This window comes from Vidua chalybeata, chromosome 14, assembly GCF_026979565.1.
Source record: "Vidua chalybeata isolate OUT-0048 chromosome 14, bVidCha1 merged haplotype, whole genome shotgun sequence".
In the NCBI taxonomy this organism is placed as follows: Eukaryota; Metazoa; Chordata; class Aves; order Passeriformes; family Viduidae; genus Vidua; species Vidua chalybeata.
The window spans coordinates 14,790,605-14,811,294 of record NC_071543.1 but is presented as its reverse complement, the minus strand read 5'-3'; the positions used below and the strand labels follow the sequence as shown (position 1 = coordinate 14,811,294).

The window sequence follows — 20,690 nt, the reverse complement described above, 5'->3', positions numbered from 1 at the left end:
TTCAGAGGGTGAGTGAGGCAGGAACATGTGGGGAGCTCAGGTGCTTGGGGATGCCATCATGGAGATGGAGGATGTTATCCCTGATGGAGACACCAAATCCTTGCTAAGGTTATGGGCAGGAGAGCCACTGTCACTCCTGGACACTCAGCAGCTGGAGCAGGTATTCCCATGCCTTGTCCATCTCCCACTACCTAGGGCACCTTCCCATCCTCAAAATACTTCTAAATCTAATAGAAGTGTGGTAGATTCAAAAATTAAATAAATAACCACTATCCAGAGTGAAAACAAGCAACAAATCTGTTTAAGAATAATGAAAGTTGTTCTCCTTTGCTTGAACCCTGATCCCAGGAGGAGATGATCCCACAGAGTTTCCCAGGTACCAGTGATAACTACAAAACTCAACTGATGTTTGCAAAACAACCTTTATTTTTTTTTTCTTTTTTTTTAGCATCAGTTCTTGGGAAGTAAAGCCCACAGAAGGAGCTACAGAGTTCCCGTAAGTGCCCTCAGCTTGTTTTCACAAGCTGATCAAGGGAGAAGGGTGCGAAAGTGAAGGGACAGGAAACAGCTCCCAGTCACGTGGAGGCTGAGCACGGTCTATAAAAACCCTCAAAACAAGCACTGAAATTGAACTCTCCTTCTCTGACAGCTTTATGCAGAGTGTAGCTTATGAGAGACTGCTGAGCTGACAGCAATTGAATTGTGTGAGGTCAGCTCTGCCCGTGAGCATCCACCCCTTTGGAAGGGGACTCCTTGCAGTGTGTAAACATTTCTTGTGTCAGTGACATCAGAGAGAACATTTCCATCGACCCCAGTGCATCCTACTCAGCCCAAAATCATCTTCTCACACCTAGGAGGAGAACTATGACAGCTTATTGTGTTTAATCAGTGTTGTTGCCTTTTAGAGGGAAATGGTTGTTTAAACCCTGATTCTTGACTTTTCCTTTTTTTTTTTTTTTTTTTTTTGTAAAACAGAGAAGTGGGAAAACACAATATAAGGAAACATTTGGCTGAGTTACATTGTAATTCAGTGGAATTGAGTGGTTGGGATTAAAATACGCATAGCAAGTGTTTCTGGTATTTCTTCTGGTTTTGTAGCAACTGTTGCAAGACCGTACAAATTGTTCACATTCTTTTGAAAATATACTGATTTCCAAAGGCAATAAACTGGTGACTGTTCAGCCAAATCCATCCCCAGGTGTCATGAAATATCCTTTAAGTTACAGAGTGGGTGGACTTGGCTGAAGAGCTGTAACTAATTAAAAATAAGGGGTAAATTAATCCTTCCTTGTCGCTGCTTTGCATAGCTACCTAAAAATGTAAACATTAGGATCATGACAGGACCTGGTGGAAAAAAAAAAATCACAATAGTTTAGAACTTAATTTCCAGTCTATCAGTGAAATCACCTTGGCAAGGACTCCTCTCTTTTTTAAAAGATGCATCAACTGAACAGGTTGAGCTGAGCTTTTTCGGGGCAGATTCATCTCAGGTACCTCTGGACCACACACAGAAGGGAGTGAGAACCTGAGTGGTACCACCAGCACCATCAAACCCACCTGCACTGACCCCAGGACCACCATGGTCCTGCCCCAAGGGGTCCAAAGGCAAAAGCCACCTGCCCATGTCCACCTTGCCAGCTTGGAGGGGAAGAAAGTCACCTGGAGCAAGGGAAGGTGCCACTCTCAGGATGTTTGAGGAGAATTTGTCTTGCAGAGGGTCTTGCACCAGCGGCAGGTGCAAGTTCTGGGATGTGTCAGCAATTAGGGAGCAAACAGAGGTGGGTGAGGAGGGAAAGGAGGAGCAGAGCAGGAGGGTGAGTGCGGAAAGGGGGAGCAGAGGTCACTGGTGACCAGTGGGATGCACCAAACCCAGGAGCACATGGAAACCACCTGCACACCTTCACCTGTCCACAGCCCCCACTGCACAAACCACAATGTCCTTTGGTTGCTACTGGCCAGTTTTAGGTCCTTGTGTGGTTTTCCCTGAGAAGATCCTTTAGCAGATGTCAGTGTATGAATGTGGGATTGTCTCTGGCTTGATCATAGAGCCTGCAACTGGGAAAATAGAAGAAAAGCTTGGGACTTTTCCACCATTTCCCACTAAAAGTTTTTTTACTCCCTCCTGTGTATTTTCTAGTCGAGTGAGGTCAGGTGGGGATGGCACAGGGAGGGGGACAGTCACATCAATCGGGCCACTCACCAGATTCCAACACACCAGTCTTAGACAAGGTTTTATCTTCTACATACTGAAAAAAATTCCACTGCCACAAAACTCCCTTGGACAAACCTGCAGGATCTTCCACAACGGAGTTGGTAATGGAGTATCCCAGACCAGTCTCAGATTTCACATGAAATGCCTTAGTTTCTTCCAAGTGGCTTTCTTGTCATTCCTTCATCGACGAGGCGCTCTCTTTGCTCATGAGCCGGCTCTGGATGGCCATGCTGCTGTGCCTGGAAATCTGCTCCTGGAACTCGGAGGTCATGAAGAAATAGATGATGGGATCCAAGCAGCAGTCGAAGCTGGCGAGGCTCAGGCAGAAGGGCTGGGTGTAGAGTGTGATGGTGCTCAGCAAGCAGTCAGTGATGACATTCTCCTTCACCAACATGTAGAAGAAGAAGTTGATGTGGTAGGGAGCAAAACACACACAGAACACAATGGCACACATGGAAACCATCCTGAGGGCCTTCCTCCTCTCCCCGCTGTTTTCCTCTGGGATATGGAAGCCCCGGATGGAGTCTCTTGTTTTCCACGTGCAGAATAAGATGATGACGAGCGGGCCCACGAAGCCCAGGAGCTCGGCGGTGCCGGTCATCAGCACCGTGCCCACCTTGCTGTCGATCGGCTTCACCTGCAGGTCGGCAAAGCAGCTGGTGGTGTTGGCACCCAGCCCGTGGCTCCTCATGATGGGGAAGGGCACGCAGAGGGCCCCCACGACGAGCCAGACCAGGGCGCTGATGGCCACGTCGTAGCGGCGCTTCCAGCCCTTGGCTTGGAAGGGGTGGTACAGGAAGAAGTAGCGCTGGATGCTGATGCAGGTGAGGAAGCAGATGCTGGCGTACATGTTGAGGTACTTCAGGTAGAAGCAGAGCAAGCACAGGACATCCCCGAAGGGCCAGGTGTGGCTGATGTAGTAGTAGATGCGCAGGGGCAGTGAGAGGACGTGGGCCAGGTCGGCCACGGCCAGGTTGATCATGAAGATGACGGCTTTGCTCTTCCTGCTGAGGAACCGGCACAGGACCCACAGGGCAGCGCTGTTGGCCAGGAGCCCCGGGATGAAGATGAGGGTGTAGGTGGTGGCGTAGAGGCTGCTCTTGAAGGTGATGTCCTGACGGGAGCAGCTCTGGTTGCTCTGGGTCATGACTGGGTTGCTGGAAGAGGCTGTGGTGGTGTAGGGCGGGTGGGTCATTCCTGTGGAGACAAAAATGGGATGTGAAGGCAAAGGCTCAGCAAGAGCTCACATCTGCATTTCCCATTTGGCTGTTCAGCACAAAGCAGAGGTTTGGGAATGTTGTCTGCATGAAACATCCTGGAATCATGTTCAGAGCTGACCTGTCAGAGATCCCACTCTTCTCTCAGGTGTGGGAGACCATTCCTGGTGTGTCAGTCCCAGGAGCACAAGTGAAGCTGTGCCACACTGATCACGGGGCAGCAGGAGAAGCTGCCCGTCCTCAAGGTCTCCTGTGGTTTGGTCTCTGGGAGCAAGGCAGGAATACATGGATGAAAGTGGTATATCCCAGCCTCCATCATGGTCATGGCCCTGCACTTAGAGTGTGGGTGCCAAGCACTGAATCATGGAATGATTTGGTTTAAAAGGACCTTAAAGCCCATCCAGTGCCACCCCCTGCCATGGGCAGGGACACCTTCCACTACCCCAGGCTGCTCCAAGCCCCGTCCAACCTGGCCTTGAGCACTTCCAGGGATATGTTGGGCTGTGTTGGGCATTATGCGGGGGACAGGCCTCCGAGCCCCTCAGAGGACCTCATGGACCCTCCTTGTCTGGCATTACGGGCACAGACCACGCAAAAGGGTAGCAGGGAGTAGACTTGGAAAATGTGACTGTTGTGAACACAGCCAGTGCTCCTGAAATGCTCTGTAAATGTATTTAAGCTGACGGAACACACAGAGGCCTGGTCACGCCACCAACTTCTATTTCTCATCACCATGGCAGCCTCAGTCTGACTCTATTTTCCGTCAGATAATTTTACTTTTTAGGTGCTGCCAATTTCTGCCTCTCAGCCATCAGCAAAATGCCACATGTTGAACTGTTGGGTCACTTTTGCCAGCTTTTGTAACTGGGACCAGTAAGTTTGGTCACTCATCCTTAGCAAGGCAACACAGGCAGGAGTTGGGGTTTATTGGGGGTTTCCTCACAGGGTTATAATTCTCATCACAGTGATTCCCTCACATGTTGAATATAACAGTTAAAGCTGAAAATCACCTTCATGTGGCACTGCAGACACTGATTCACTCCTCTGACTCATTTCCTGCAACGGGCATTTGCTGGAAAAACTGTCTCTGTAGGTAGAAATTAGTAACTCCTACTCTGTTGCTGAAGCTTTTTCCTTCGTGTTACCAAAAGGGTTGAGTTTAGAGCTCTCAGTGACACAGAGCACAAATTGCTGGATTTTCAGCCTCTTAACCATTGTGGTGCTTCCATTTGACAGCTCATCCAGACTCTGCCCAGGCTGCCATGGAAGGGTTGGGATTCAGCCCTCAAAATGCCCAGACATGGCAAGGTCCCACATGGGACACGGCCAGTGTGCAGGGCCTTGTAACCCCGAAGAGATTCTTGCTTTTCTTTCTCAGCCTCTCTCTCACGTTCCCACAGCCTTCAAAAAGCAAGGTCTGTGTGTTTATCTCCTGCAGCAGCTCCAGCTGCTCCGAGCATCAGGGAAGCGCTGCCTTTGGGAAGCTCTCTGCCTCGTGCCCTTCCTTCACCAAGATGATGGATCCCAGGCCCTCAGAGCTGCTTTTGTCCCTCCAGCTCCTTCCCAATCCCCCTCCCCACACACAGCTGTGGGACAGGATGCTCTGCTCCGTGTTCCCATCGCAGCACACCACAGCCTTGCTCCTGCAGGCCCATGAGGAGGGAAGAGGCTCGAAGTGTGACAGAAACGCACAAGGAAGATTCATCTGCCTCACGGATTTATCTCCCCTGAGAAGCAGCAATGGAGGCCTCCTGCTCTCCATCTGGGAGTTGTCAGGACAGGGAGAGAACAGGGACTGGAGCTGAGCACGGGGCTGTTCCTCCCCTCAGAGTGGGGGATGTGGGTTACATCCCAATTCCTGGGAGAGCTGTGAATTTCTGCTGCTCGGGAGGTTTCATCCCTTTCTAGCTGTTGTCCAGCTGGCCATGGCCTTGTCTCTGGTAAAAGCACACCCACTGCACCTTCTGTCCCTTCAGGTCACCTCTCCCTTTGCCAAGAAACCCTTTTCCAAGTCCTCACGTGCCTGGTTTTCCTTGGATATCAAAGTTGGAAGGTCTGGCCTGCTGCTCCTCCAGACACAGCTGGTGGGTGACCATTAAAACCACACAGGATTAGGTACAACTGCAAAATGTTATATTTTAAAGACACTTTTATAATTAATTATCTAATTAAATGCTGGCCAGTGTTCTTCAGTGCCATGAGTTACAGCAGCCAATTTGCTTGTCCAGGTCCTTAAATACAGCAAGGCCTTGTTTAGTCCCTTCCAACCCAGAATATTCTGTGATTCTGTGACTTAGGTCTCATGTGACACAAGCACAGTTGGGGTGATGGGGTGAAGGTCTGCTGACTCAAACTGGGCTCTGACCAGGGGTTTTAGGGCAAACTGCTGTGTCCAGCATGTGTCCCTGGAACACGAGGGTGATGCTGAGGGCACACACTCCATCCCAGAGCTCAGCTTGGCTTCCTGGTGGGACAAACCCTGCCCCAGGCCTTGGGGGAGCCCAGAGCATGGAGAGCTTCCCCCTCAACCATCACCTTCATCTGCTAATTGTCCACAAGGTGTCAGAGTTCATCCAAATTCCATTCCTTGGCTCTCTCTAAGCTGTTTTTCTCACCCCCAAGTGTTGTCTGAGTGGCAGCAGTGGGAGCTCTCATGAGTCCACCTTGCCATCGTTTAGGAGGATCCCAAACTGAAAATATCCAGTGTTGCTGAATAACTGATATTAGGGAAAAAAAAATTGTTCCCAGGAGTGGGCCTGGTTGCTGGTATTTTTTCTGATGATCTTTAAAGGTCTTTTCCAGCCTAAATGATTCTATGATTCAATTTACAGGTAGAAGAATCCTGAAAAGCTGCACTTTGGTGGAGATCATTGAGCTGTGGTGAACCTTGGAGCCAGGAGTTTATAAAACCCATTCTGCAGGTGATGTCCCAGCCCCACCATCCCAGGAGATCTAATTCAGAGGAGGTGGAAGTCAGAAAATCCCTTTCTGCCTCAGGGAGCTCAGGGTCTGAGCAGGGTGTCCTGGCTGGCAGTGCACACAATTAATACATTACCACAATTAATATGCACAGGGTGGTGTCTGCTGGCTCATCAGCAGAGCCTTTCTGAGGATTAAGAATTTCATTACGAAACCCTAATAACATAACAAGATTAAACCTTCTTTTTAATCAAAATGCACCCAGACACACAGTGCACGACAAAATTACTGCATTTCTGCCTTTCCTCTCACTTTGGCTCAGACTGAGGCTTAATCCCACACCAACCCCTTCTCTTCCCACTTGTGCACAAAAGCAGATGCTTGAGATACCACTGAGGGTCCTAAAATTACATCTCCAAAGTCCTTCACTGAATGGTGGGTATGCAGCAGGGGCTGCAGAAAATTGAAATCTCCAGTAGGTTTCATCAGTGCTCATTTACATCTTGCAGAGATGTGGCTCCCATTGCAACATTGCTTTCAGAATATGAATTAAAAAAAAAAAAAAAGTGTCAAATAAACACACTGAGATCCAACCACTATTTTTTATATTTTTGTGAGATTCTGCATCCCTGATGCTGATGCAATAAGGATATAAGAAGAGAGCATGTTATTACTGGAAACTAAGCATAGCATTCCTAGGCAAAAGATGTTCATCTGGATAGGCTGAGAAGCTCAGGGATGTCATTCCAGAGCCCTGGATCTGTCTGAGGTGCCCATCAGAGCCAGGTTAATTGATTTGACTGGGGCACAAACATCTCCATGCTCTGCCCTCAGTGCACAGCCATGACACTGGAGTGAAACCTCTGTGCTCGGAGTGGAACATTTTACAGTTAAAGGTGCTTTTTTTGGTTCTCTTTCACAGAACAAAGAGCAGGTCTGGGCTGCCTGCTGTATTTTCGTTTTGCAGCACTGGTGGAACTCCTTCCTGCAGCTCCAGCAGAGACAGCAACAGCTCCCTTGGGGCTCTGGCTCCAGGCTGGGCAAGGGCTGTCCCACGGATGCACTTCCCTCATGGATGGAATTCCCACAGCTGATGATGCCAGCACTGGGGCCAAAGTCCCTGCACTTTTACTTGACACCAAAAATATGCCCTTGAAAAGAACCTCACTGTCCCTGCACAGCTCCTGCCTGCTCCAGCCTGCTGGGGAATCCCCTCCTGCAGATCCCGACTTCCTGACTCACCTTCTCTGAGATTCCCTCTTGATCCATGTGCAGAAATCTTGGATTCAGGGGCCACCCACTCTAAATCCTGTCTGTGACCATCCCACGGGCTGTTTGCTGGGCTCCCAGCAGAGCTGAGCTGCTGGTGCAAGTGAAAGCAAAGCCAGCAGAAAAGCACCTTTTACAAAGTACAGCTGAAAGCCTGCAGACCATGAAGTCAAGTTTAAAGCCTTCAGCCTGTGAAGTTAAGTTTAAAACTTTCAGCCTGTGAAGTTAAGTTTAAAACTTTCAGCCCATGAAGTCAAGTTTTAATCCAGAGCAGTGACTACAGCCTGAATTAGGAATTAAAACCACCTCAGATTTCTCATTAGCAAATGCAAGTCCAAGCAATCCCGCTATTTTTGTCATCTTGTGTCCCCTCACTATTATCAATTTCCTCCTGTTGCTGCTCACTCACAGAGCCTCAGATGGCACAAAGATGGGCAGCACATGGATTTTATTTTATGGCAGCATAAATCCCCATTGGAAAAAACAGTTTTGCATTTTACCCTTACTGTCAAGTATGACTTTAAAATAAAATCTATTCCCAGAGGAACCAGGCAAGAGACAGAAATTATCCCTATTAACGACACTGCAGAACAGCTGGAGCACCGCTAATTGCCCACGCCTGACATTTGTTTTTGCAGGCGCAGCAGCCGCTGTTTGAACTCCTCCATGTGTTCACCCAGAGCATTGGCACACGAGGAGAGCAGCGGCTGCTGCTGCTGCTGCAGGGCTCCAAGTGCCACAAAACTCCTGGCAAGAGCCACCCCCTAAGGAAAAGCCCGAGGAAAGAGAGGGACGTTTCTGCAGGAAGCAGCACGGGAGCAGCTCTAGATCCCAAGGAGAGGGTTTAAAGCAGCCTTACCTTGGCGGGCAGAGCCGTGCTCAGCGCAGCCGAGTGCTCAGGAGGAAGTGGAATGTCTCCTGCACCACTGTTTACACGGGCGAGGGGACCTGGGTGACATCATGAGGTGCCACAAAAGGTGCTGCTTTTGCCGGTGCTCGGCTGTGGCTCCAGCCCTGCTCCCAGCCCTGCCAGCTCAGTGCTGGTCAGGTGTCCCCACAACGACTCCAAAATGGGGTTACGTGCCTTTGTCCCAGGTGTTTTCTGTCCTGTGGCTCTGCTGGGCTGGCTGGGCACCCACTGGGAAGATTCCAAGTGGAGTTGGGTGCAGAGCACCCCTTCCTCCCCTCCAACTCTTCCTCCTCTCCAACTCTTCCTCCCCTCCAATTCTTCCTTCTCTCTAAGCACAGCTCTGAGCAGACCATGGAAACGCTCCGGAGCTTTCTGCCCACTCCTGCCTGGCAGCTCAGCCCTGCTGTCCCCTCCTGCCCCTGGGGCTGAGGACCTGATGGGTGCTCTGCTCCAGCTCAATCCTCCTGCAGATGAGGTCTGACTTCCCAATGGCTTTTTTTAGCACAGCGTGAGCTTTGCCTGACATTTCTCCTGAACTAAATAAGTCCCCAGCTCGGTTTACACTCGCTGGATCTCCATGCCAAGGGTGGCACTTTTGACGTTGCTTCAAGGAACGGGCACAGATCCAGCCTCACCTTATCCCAGGGGATGAATACACAGCTGAGGCTACAGCTTTACCCCCTTGGAGGATCTCACTGTTCGGATTTTCAGAAAGCCACCAGGAATCTGCCCTGCTTTGCCTCTCTGGGATCTGCCTCTCAGCACTCAGCTGTCACCAGTTGAATTCTGTCTGCTCTGCTGTGGTCTGAGTGTGTGAAATCAAACATCACAGCAGCTCCTAGCTGCAAAGGGGACAATGCAAGCGTTGACGTCTGACAGCTCAGAAACCTCAGAAACCCAAAACTGATGGCTCATACAGGTAATTCCACATGAGCACCCCCTAAAGTGCAGTGCTGTTCTTTCCAGACAGTCTCATTTCCATCACTTGTCAAAGGAGGTTGGTAGAAGTTGGGAGCTTGCCAGGTATTTATTTTAAAATTATTTATATGGACCTTGTGAAAAGCAATAGTGAGGTTTTGGCCGGTGCTGCAGTGTTTATCAGCACATCCTGTTTAGCTGATTTTTTTTGTTTTCCTCAGCAATGGAAACATATTTGTTGGAATTTATCCAATCACAAAATCGGCTTTCACATAAAATCACCGCACTCTGCAGCCTGGCAAGCTGAGAATTTGGGAACAGCATTTCCCTGACTGACCCCACCAGCGTTTGTGGAACAAACATTCAGAGAATCACAGAATCGTGGCATGGTTTGGAAGGGAAAGGAATTTAAAGCTTATCTTGTTCCACCCCCTGCCATGGACAAGGGACAATTTCCACCATCCCAGGGTGCTCCAAGCCCTGTCCAACCTGGCCTTGGGCACTTCCAGGGATCCAGGGGCAGCCACAGCTTCTCTGGGCATCCTGTGCCAGGGCCTGCCCACCTTCATTATCAGCTCTTCTGCAGATGCTCTTCTCTGCATGAATCTCCATCTAGCACAGGCTTGACTGATCTGGGCGAAAGCCACAATCCTTGTGAAAAAAGGAGAGGGAAAAGATGCAGCTGCTGTTCCTGCCTTTCCCCATGGCCATAAATTGCTCTGGCTTGGGGCAGGTTGTTACAGGAGCATTTTAGAACCACGCAGGAAACTTAAAAGCGCAACTCATTGCACCTGCAGAATATACTGCTGAATTTCTTCTTCCTTAAATAAGTACAGTTGCAGAGGATCTGAACCCTGTTTACTGGGGTGGTTTATCAGTTATCCTGCAGACAAGGGCTCAGGAAATGGCTTTTTCTGCTGATAAACCAGAACTGCCTGGAGATTTTGCAGACAGTTATGCTGGGTCCGATGGAATTTCCCTACAGAGCTCTTTGCCCTCATTCTGAGGGTAAAACTTCAGCTTGTGCAGCGTAAAGGCTCTTCCTCCTCTTGGTTATGGCTTCCAAGAAATATTCATTACCATAATTACCTGGATTAAAGGAGAGTTTGGATCCTGCAAGGCCACCTGGACTTCGGTGCCATCATCATGTGACAGATAATTGAGCAATCCCATGGTTTTAACCCAAAAAATTAGCTCCAGCTTTGCCTGTTTGCTGTTAAGGAGTTGGGTTTGATGTGCAATGATCCCAAATAGAAAGAAGTTTCCATGCCTTCTCCATGCTTCTGTTTCCTTGCCAAGTTTTTTCCCCAAATCCAAAATTAAGTGGCTGCTTTGTGGTTTAGTCCATAGAACTGTAGCTGGATTTTTAGAGGTTTTCCACATCTATAAGGGGAGAAATCAAAAAAGGAAAAAACCCTCCCATAGAACAAATTATAGCCCTTCAGTGGGAACCAGGGGAAAAGCAGCTGCATTTCTAAACTGTTATTGAGATAGGTATGTAATTTATGAAAATGTATTATTTGGTATGTAGAAAACATTAATATAGTACATTGTATAGTATTATTAATATAGCAATATTCATAATAATGCATAATTATAAATTTTTTTCTAAAATCACATAAATCCAGGATATTTGGATGGGAGGTGACCTCAAAGTCCATTCAGCTCCACCCCCTTCTATAGGCAGGGTCACCTTCCACTATCCCAGGTTGTTCCAAGCCCCGTCCAACCTGGCCTTGGACACTTCCAAGGATGGGGTATCCAGTAAATAATAATGATATTGGATGGAGCAGCCAATAAAAACCATCAAGATTTAGATTTCACGTCAATTTCTTTTTGCTGTCAAGTCAAGCCTTTGGGGTGTGGAAAAGCAGACATTCAACAAAAGATCACACCAAGAAATTTATCTAAGTTTGGTCAATAGTTGTACTCTGACACAAGGAGAAAATAAATAATTGTATCCTGATTTAGTGATTCTTCCTACAGAGAGTTTAAAGGATTATTTAAAGGAGAGTGAAATGTATATGTGGAGGTTAAATTACATAACGGTGTTGTTTACTGTAATATATCAGATAAGAGAAAGAGGAACAGAGAATGACAAGCATTTTAAAATTCTTCCCTTTTATTTCTGGTTTTGGGCCTCAAGCTGATAATAATTTTTTTTCTTGCAACAAAAAGGAGCAGGAGGCACATGGAAAAAGTCAGAACGGGGTGTTCTGTGAGAAATAACTTCTAATTACCTACATTTTCTGGCCACTGAAATATCATTGCTCATTAGTGCCCCTCTCTCTGCTGCTACAGAGCTTCAATTGCACCACGTCGTTAACGATTTCCTCTGCCCCCAGTACACACACACACGTTCCTCCTGTCCAAAAGAGAGGCTGATTCTTTTGCAAAGAAATTGATTTTTAATTCAAAACAGCAGCTTTTCCTAACAGAGCTGCCTGGTAGCTGTGTCCCAGCCCATCCCTGTGTCCCACGACAGCCATTCCCTCCCGTGGGCGCTTGGAACTGGGGATAAGTAACGAGCTGAAAACACACACCAAGGGTTTCTACAAGAACAAAAATATTCCCCCCTGACAGCAGAAAGAGAAAGGAGATCTTGGAATGCTGGTGGCCAAACCCTTGGAAGCTCGCCCTGGATTTTATTCAGAGCAGCTTGAATCCCTGGAGCTGGAGGAGAGTCTGAGGAGCTTTTCCAGTGGGAGATCCAGGGTTTGCCAGCGCTGGCCGCAAGGATTTGCCCATCATAACCATTGCTCTTTGTCAGAGTCATTTACTTCCTAAATTCTGTGTTTTTACAGAAACTAAAAAGGAGAAAATGTATCTTCCCCTCTAACCAACCAGAGCCTCTGAGAAGTATTTTCCATGCAGCTGATGCTAAAAATAATCATTGGTTCTCTTTGCTGAAAACTTCTCCTCCATCCCTTGCAGCTCAGAATCTCTTGACAGACAGATTGCAGCAGCCTTTTTGGAGGGGATAAATGAAAATTTTGAGGGAGAGGGACCTGGGGAGGAAAATGACCTCTTAGTTTTGCCTGTGGTGGTTTTAATTTCTTTGCCCAGTTTAATTTCTTTACAAAAGTTCTGTTTCCAAGGGGGTCTTTGTAGTGGTGAGTTCCCCTGGAGCAGCTGCCACAAGCTGGCACATGAAATTCCTTTTCCTTACGTGGACAGGGAATTGAGTGCATTGTTTGTGTTCCTTCTGGAGCTTTGTGCTAAAGCCATTGCTCTCCTTTTCCTGGGGGAGAATCACCAGCACAATCTGGTGAGATCCAGCTAAGTGTAAAGGTTGTAATTTGTTCATTTAGAGCTTCCAGCAAAAGTGTTGGAGCATCAGCCTCAGGGGACCAACTCAGCCTGGAAGTATCTCCTGGAACTCTGTCACCTCTCACCCACAGGTGACTCACCCCTCACTAGAGGCAGGACAAGTCTGAGAGTTGCAGTGTGAGCTTGGACACATCCCAAACTATCCTGGGATTCCATGATCCAAAAGCCAACGTCCCAGACATTGTCTGTGACACTGGTGCAGCCTCCCCATGAAGGCTGCAAAGAGAAGGGTGAGAATTTTCATGAGAACTGGAAGACAAACCCAATGAGCTCCATGGGGAATTCCCGAGACCAGAAAACCCCCTCCAAACAAATATGATCAACTCCAGTCATGTTCTTCATCACATTTTCTTCATGAGGCTCTGCTTCCCCTTTCACTTCGTCTGGAAACAGCACCAAAGACTCCAGCAAAGAGAGAACTTGATTGCATTTAAAAATGAGGAGACTTTTAGATGAGATATTGGGAGGAAATCCTTCCCTGTGAGGGTGGGAAGGCCCAGGGTGCCCAGAGAAGCTGTGGCTGCCCCATCCCTGGAGGTGTCCAAGGCCAGGCTGGACTCATTCTTGTCAGGTTTTTCATGGAATCACAGGACTGTTTGGGCTGGAGCAGACTTTAAATCTCATCTCATTCCAAATTCCAACCCCCCCTTCCAGGTGTCCACACAGACTAGGATGCTCAATTCCCTGTCCAACCTGGATTTGGAAGCAGTCAGGTGCCATGTAGGACACATGTGGGGTGTGTTACAAACACAGGCTTAGGCCTGGGCCTAAGATGTAAATCTGTTCAGAGAAAAAAAATTAATTCTACACCATCAACAACTAAGAAATCAAGAAACTAAGAAATCAGCAAGAAATCAGCAGCAGCAGTTGTGTCTCAGGTCTGCTCTGGGTGCTCCTGGCTGGGGAGGGACTCCAAGGAAAATGATTCCTGGGAGAAAACAGCCTCATGAGACATTTTATCATTTCAATAAGATTAGAAACACTGGCAGCACGTACAAATCACAACAGCTACAGCCCAGATTCCACTGGCTGATTGGAATAATGAAAAGCCACGAGATGGTTTTGCTCTATCACTGCTCCCCAGGATTCTAAACAAGCAGGACAAAGTCCTGGGAGCTGGTTTGATTTCCCTGCCCAACAGCAGAGGTGCAGTGATGTGTGCAGATGCTGATGGAACAGCTTGATTTTAGCTCTTCCTGAGAAACATCCGATCAGCACCATCTGCTTGGGGGTTTTTGGCTTATAAAGATCTTTAGGCAGCTCCTAGTCCTGCTCCAAGTGGGGGCCTGGATTCTGCTGAAGCTGAACCCCACCAGTCACAAATTCCAACTTTTTGCCCTCCAGAGCTACTACTGAAGACCTTCAGTTCAGCAAGTTCTCAGCAACAGCCAAGGAGAGCTGGGAAGGAGCTGTGCCGTCCCACGAGGTGGATTTGTCTCCCGGAGCTGGTGGGAGGAGCAGAGCAGGAGCCAGCAGCTCCTGGAGCTTTCTTCCCATTTTGGAGAGCGCTGTCCTTCGCTCACAGCCCACGAGGATGTAAATCCAGCTGAGTCTTGGAAAGGATGAGTAAGTATTTACTCTTACAAGAGTTCCTTTGGATAGAGGAGTCAAGATTTCCTTGGCAGCCAAAATTCATTGGCCCTGTTGGATTTTGCTTCTTGTTTTGACGGTTTCTCCAGTAGCTCTGTGTTTAGGTTCACTCCTTGTTTCTATTTTCTCTTTCAAATCTGTCTTTCACTCCTCAGTTTTCTCTGACACCTCTCCCTCTTTGCATTTCCTCTCCCTTTGACACCTGGGGAGGAAATGCAGCACAATCATGTCTAAGTTGTGTTTGCAGCATCCCAGTCTTGCAGAAAGAATCCTTCAGATTCTGGGGTCAAACAACAGCTAAGCTACACCCTATTTCTCCAATGTTTTTCCTTCATGTTTTGCTTTTTAATTTCATTTTCTATCCATAATGTGGATTGCATCAAACTACCAGTTCCTTGGATAGTATTTCCAAACAGGGGGTATCAGTTGCTATAATGGATTTACTCTAAATGGATGTTTCTAACCATGTATTCCCAGATTCAGGAGTTGGGAGAAGGAATATTTGCTGCCTTTGAGTCAGTCTGAATTGATTTTCCCCCATACTCCAGCTGTACTCAGAGAAGGAAAGCACAACTTCCAGTTCCACTCCCCTTGAACCAGTACCACAACTTTACTGGGGTGAAATCCAAACCTTAACTGGCAAAATCCCATTTTTTGGGGGGCATTTCCTGCAGACACATCCCCAAACAATTTGCAGTTCAGCTGAGAAACCTCCTCAAGGCACCAGATCCCAGGAGTCCTCCCTCCCTGGAAGAAACAAATATCCCATCAACTTCCAATGGGTTTTCATTGGATTGGAACTCTCAAATCTTGCTGCTTTTAAATGAGAACCTTTGAGAATCCATTTGGGAGATTCAGAAGAGGCATTTGGGATTGGGATAAGTCCTCCACCTTTAAGAGCTGTTGCGAAAATGGAGCACAGGGGAGGCTCCACACATAGAACCCAACGAGAAGTGAGAGAGAAAAACCGTTCAGAATTGGCTTCTTAAATCAACTAATTTTAGACTAAAAGCAAAGGTCCTTATTTTCCTTCCTCCCTGAAATCAGTGGAAAAATCCACAACACTCCTATGATTCCCTCATAAATCAGGCCATACATAATCCCAGTTAGCACTGGGCTCTGACTGGAAAATTATAATCATCTGTGAATTAGAACTGGACTTTTCCCTTTCTCATTTCAGGCTGAGTTATTGGGGTTTGGGGTTTTTTTGTTTGGGTCTGGTTTGGTTGTTTTGTTTGCTGAGTTTACATAAAACTTTGGGGTTATGTTTTTTTTCCTGTTTTCTCTTCACAAACAGAACCCAGGTGTTTCCCAGATTCGTCAGTAACTCTCAGGTTCCTCTTCCACCTTGATATCAGCCCCATCGCTGCTTTTCCCAGGGCATCTCATCATTTTGTGTCTGGATAAAAAAACCTTTGTAGCCACCACTTGACCAAACACCTCGTCTGGAAGAGCTGCAGCTCATACATTCATTATGCAATCATTTTATTCTGAGAATTCTTGTACAGGTGGAGGAGAAAAAAAAAAAAAGGAAACTGCTGGTTTGTGGTTGAGACAACAGTGACATTGTGTAACAGTGTCAAGATGCAAAGATCAGCTCTGATAATTCCTTTTTCTCCCTTTCTTTCTAGTTGGAAGGAGAACTGAAGTCTGGAAGAAGCACTGGGCAGTCGCTGGATCAGGGATTTTGAATTAGCCTCATTAGCATGCATTAATTAGATTTCTGCAGAGCCAGAGACAGCAGGCTTCAGGAAGACGATATCCTGCCTTTTGTCAGCAGCCTCACAGATGCTCCGGAGGAAGGGGAGCTGTGCCTTCCCCGGGGGGAGCAGCTCCGGGGCAGGAGGGACATTCCAGAGGGAGCACCAGAGGCTGAGCAGCTGCACCGGCTGGGGATGCTCAGCCAGCCCAGAAAGTGAGAAATGCTGGAAGATGCTGCCGTGGGAGAGGTGTAGGAAAGGGATAATCCTGTCCTGAGCAGTCCTGGGCTGGCAGGTGGCAGCAGGGACACGGTGTCACCACGGCCCCTGAGCACAGACAGGCACAGGGTCAGGTGCAAGTGAAGTCAGGTGGAGGCTGCAGGCAGGAAATGCCCATTATTTGCTGGCAAGTTGGTTTTTCTCTTACCCAAACCACTCCTAAGGATCCCAAGTCCTTTGTCCAGCTTCAGCCTGAGTGTCTGGGAGTGTCCTTGCTGAGGGAAAGGTCACCAGGGAAGACAGCAAAGGATTTCCCATAGAGGCTACCAAAGACAGCTTGGAGGGGAAAGTGCTTTTTTCTAAACAAAAGAGTAAACTTGGGCAAAAGGCTGCTGAGACTGGCACAGGGGCCTGCCTGAATTCCCTGGGGTTTCCCATTCTTTCAGGAAATACTCACTTTGGAGTGGCAAGCTGGGAATTCTGTCCCTTTATATAAATTTGGCCATTCCTTCCCACTGCTCATCCTGATGTGTTTGACTGGAGCGTGACTGCCTTGGCTAGAAGCCAAACCATGGGATTTGTATCCCACATCCCATGGGATTCTATGGGATACAAATCCCTGTGCTGCAGCTGCTGCAGCACCTTTTGAACCTCAGAGTGTTCAGCACTGAGCAGGGGTTGCAGGAGCACGCAGAGCAGGAGGTGTGGGGACATTTCTGCAGCTCAGATCCTGTTCTGGTTTTGTGCAGCTGTGGCTAAACTGTCATTAGCTCCCCAGGTCTGCAGGCCACCGAGCTGTGACAGGAGTGTTTGTGCATTAGATAAAGATTCTGATTAATTATCTGAGCACCTCGTGGCCTTTCACAAGCTCAGCCTGCACGGAAAGGGTGAGCTCTGTTTCACAGATAGGACCAAGAAACAGCAAGAGCTAAGAGATTTCTTAATTCTTCTTGTTGTTTCTCATGTGGGGCTTGGTCCCTTTGTCCCCTGTCACTGTTGGTTTGGCTCTGCCTTGGAGCTGCCTGTCCTGATGAGAGCCCTCCCTGAGGCCACGGGCCAGGCCACAGCCCCCAGAACATCCTCACGGATTTTAGGGTCTTTTAAACTCCCTAAAGACCACAGCAATCCCAAATCCCTGCCCCTGGAACAGCAGCAGGTTCTCAACCTGTTCTCTGTTCCATCCAGAGAGGGATGGATCCTGAGAGCTCTTCCAAACTTCAGTCCCTGGCCCCATCCCCAGGCACATCCTGCCCTGGGCTTGGAGGAGCCCAGCTGGGACCTGCTGGAGGGCAGATCCTGGACCCACAGGACACATTCCCAGCCTGGAATCAGCACTCAGGGTGGTGGTGAGGAGAGGAAAGAGGCCTTGACTGTGCACATGGGTTTGCAGAAAAAGCCAGGAGGATTTTTAGGGGGCTGCTGGAAGGAAGGAAATTTGTGTGGGAGAGACTCAGCGTCTTCTTGTGGAAAAGTCTGGAAGCTGCAGATCTTCCCCAGACCCCAATCTCCCAGCAGGAGCAACCTCAACTCCCCTTAATGGCCCTGAGCAGCCTCACCCTACAGCTGCTCACGTTCCAGTTAAGCTCAGCCTGGAGCCCTCATTCCCTTCCTTGCCTCGGCACACTCAGCTCTGACCCTGCCTCCAGCACAGACTTTTCAGCAGATAATGTCCCTCTGGGATGAGCCCCTGGATGCACATTTTTATTTATTTCCAGGCTGGGATTTGATCCTGGCTCTTGGGGGAATTTTTGGGGTCTTGCTGCAGGCTCGTCTCCAATCCTGCCTCTGTTTCCTTTTGTTCTGGAATTCCTGGCTGGAGCCTGGGCTGTGCTTGTCGTGCCTGGGGTTGTTGAGGGGCTGAGCTGCCCCTCCAGGAGGGTCTCAGGGAGGGGTGAGGGTGTTCCCTGTGCTGGGGTTATCCCTGGATCCCAGGTTCCTGCTCTTTTGGGATCAGCCGCCCTCCTGCTCAGCCCAAGGCTGCACCCAAATCCCTGAGGGTGCCTGGAGAGCTGCTGCCTCCCAAAGAAAGTGCTTGGAGCAGACAATGGATTCCAAGGCTGGTGTTAAAGGGGGAAATATTAGGATTTGGAGTGGGTGCAGGGCTTGACAAGGTGTTGGTGCTTCCCATGTGTTCCCAGGGAAAAGGAAAATATCTTAAGATTTCAGCTCCTTAATTTCCCTTTCCATGAGCTGCCAAAACCCTTTTAGGCTCTCACCTGGCACATTTTGCATGAAAGTCAAAGCAGGGCCCCTTCTCCTTCAATCCAGGGCCTATTCTGGTTTTGTTTTGGTTTTTTTTTTTCCTTTCAAGCATGAAACCCCCAATAATGGGGTGATGTGGCTCTCCCTTCTTCCCTGCCACCCATTTCTTGCTTCCCTGGAGTTCATCCCAAATTCAGACAATTGTATTTCCAGGGTAAACAATTTCTCTGACAATGATTTTCAACTTCTTGGGCTGACTTGCTGTTTTAAGTTTATTTTTCAGCTCCATGCTCTGCCTAAATAGACTTTCCTTTGCTGAAAATGTGCCTTCAGAGCAGGAAGGAACTTGACTTTGTGAAGATTTATGGCCCTTTTAACCTCATTATGGGACTATTTGTAACAATCAGCTTCAGTTCCACTTGAGATAGTAAAATTTCTGTAAGCCCTTATTTGCCTCAGGCTGGAAGGTATCAGCTTCTGAAAAGCAATGAAATGAAGGAATTTATCCACATAAAACATTGCAAATGTGCTGTTAAAAGCTGGATTCTGTCTTGAGTTTTTAATGCAGGAGTCTAAGGATGTGGAGTTGGGAATAAAATGGAGGTGGAGAAGAAATAGAAGAAAAATGTTAATTGCTAAAAATGCCCAACCAACAAAATAATCACAAAAAAAACTCTACTTGAATTAGTTTTAAATGAACTTTTAATGTTTTCTAGCTGAAATGAAAACAAGATGAAAAGGTGTAGGGAAGGAGAAGTTGTTATTAAGGAATTTGAGAGGAGGAAAAGATGTTTTATTGAAACAAGGAACCTGATGAAATTTTGATACAAAGCACTTTCACCACTTTTGGTCTGACACTTTTTCATCCAACCTGAATTTATTTTAGCAGCAAATACAAACCTGAGGGGGTTTAAGGAAAGATTTCCCTCAGCAAGTGCTTCATTTTTGCCTTTCTCCTTCTTCTCTGCAGCTGCTGGTTTATCTTTAATTAAAAATAGATTTAGAGGGGTGCTGCTAATGGGATCCTTTCCAACCCAGGAGAGTCCATGACACAATTCATTTCCCAGAATTTATCTGAGACATCCAATGTCATTATCAATGCTTTCAATTTAGAGTTAAATAACTTTCCAAATGGTGTGAAAGTGGTGAGGAGACAGAGCTTTGTTCTGTAAACCTCAAGGGAGAAATAGCTTTGCTTGGGCTGACAGTTTAACAGGTGTTTTTGGTGTGTTGGGTTGGTTTTTTAGGTGGTTTTTTTTTTTTTTTTTCAATTTTAACCACTTCTTCAAAGCTGTGTCTGCTTTGAAGGTCAGAGTGTCCATGGGAAATGGGATGATTTTCAGTCTGTGTCTGCCAGGGATGCTCCTGATTTACTGTGGAATTATGAAGACAGCAGAAGTTCAGCCTTTTCCTGCCCATAAACTGTTTATAATTGTTTGAAAAGTCTGTTACAATGACCAAGGGAACTTGGGTTCCCTTTGAGGGCAAGGACGGGCTGGATAAAGGGAGTCATGAGGAGAATCACTAAACCAGCACCTGTATTTTTAGGGTCTCACACTAATTCCCAGAATTTCTGCCTCTGGGATTGTGGCTCTGCTGTCTCAGTGCCAAGGGGTGACTCCGAGTTGCAGTTCTGAAGCAATTTGGTATCAGTGAGCAATTTCTCATGGGAGAGGGGGATGGAAAATGGGCCCAGCTGGGGTTTGTTCCACACCTGAGCCTCATCCTCAGGTCAGAACCAGGATGGGGACAGCAGGAGAAGAGGAGTTGGTGTGATGAGTGGTTCAATAATTGGATTTAGGGTAGCTCTGGGTGGTTTTTTGTGACCATATTCCTGTGGATTCTCTCGGTGCCATTTGAGGGGAGGGTTTGCTCCACCCTGAGGAAGTTCAGCAGTGCTTTTGGGGGATTTTTTTTCTTTCTGTAGGGATGTTTTAGAGCTTCTTTGGACAAACAGAGCTACCTGGAGCAATAAATCCACAGTGAACACTGGTGCCAGGGAGTAGCTGATGATAGAGGATGAGCTGAAGGGGTTGCACAGCAGAGTTGATCTCATCCCCACTTTGAGCTCCTTAAAAGTTCATTTTCTTGCCTGGAGTGTTTTCCTCTGGCTGTGGGATGGCAGCTGGTGCCTCAGCACTGCTTGTGCCAGGTAATTGTGGGAATGATGGAAAACAAACTCCTGAAAGCAAACTTTGGCAGGC

The 20,690-nt window shown here is 47.7% G+C and overlaps 1 protein-coding gene across 1 annotated transcript; it reads right to left on the bottom strand.

Annotated features, from left to right (window-relative positions):
• Nucleotides 1-462: 462 nt before the first annotated feature.
• On the bottom strand, nt 463-8,505 carry P2RY10 (P2Y receptor family member 10). The gene is made up of 2 exons (XM_053955544.1): nt 8,477-8,505; nt 463-3,409 (listed from the first exon to the last, which is right to left on the bottom strand). Exon 2 carries the CDS (start codon nt 3,405-3,407, stop codon nt 2,385-2,387), a length of 1,023 nt encoding a protein of 340 aa, XP_053811519.1. The 5' UTR covers nt 3,408-3,409; nt 8,477-8,505; the 3' UTR covers nt 463-2,384.
• Nucleotides 8,506-20,690: the final 12,185 nt, after the last annotated feature.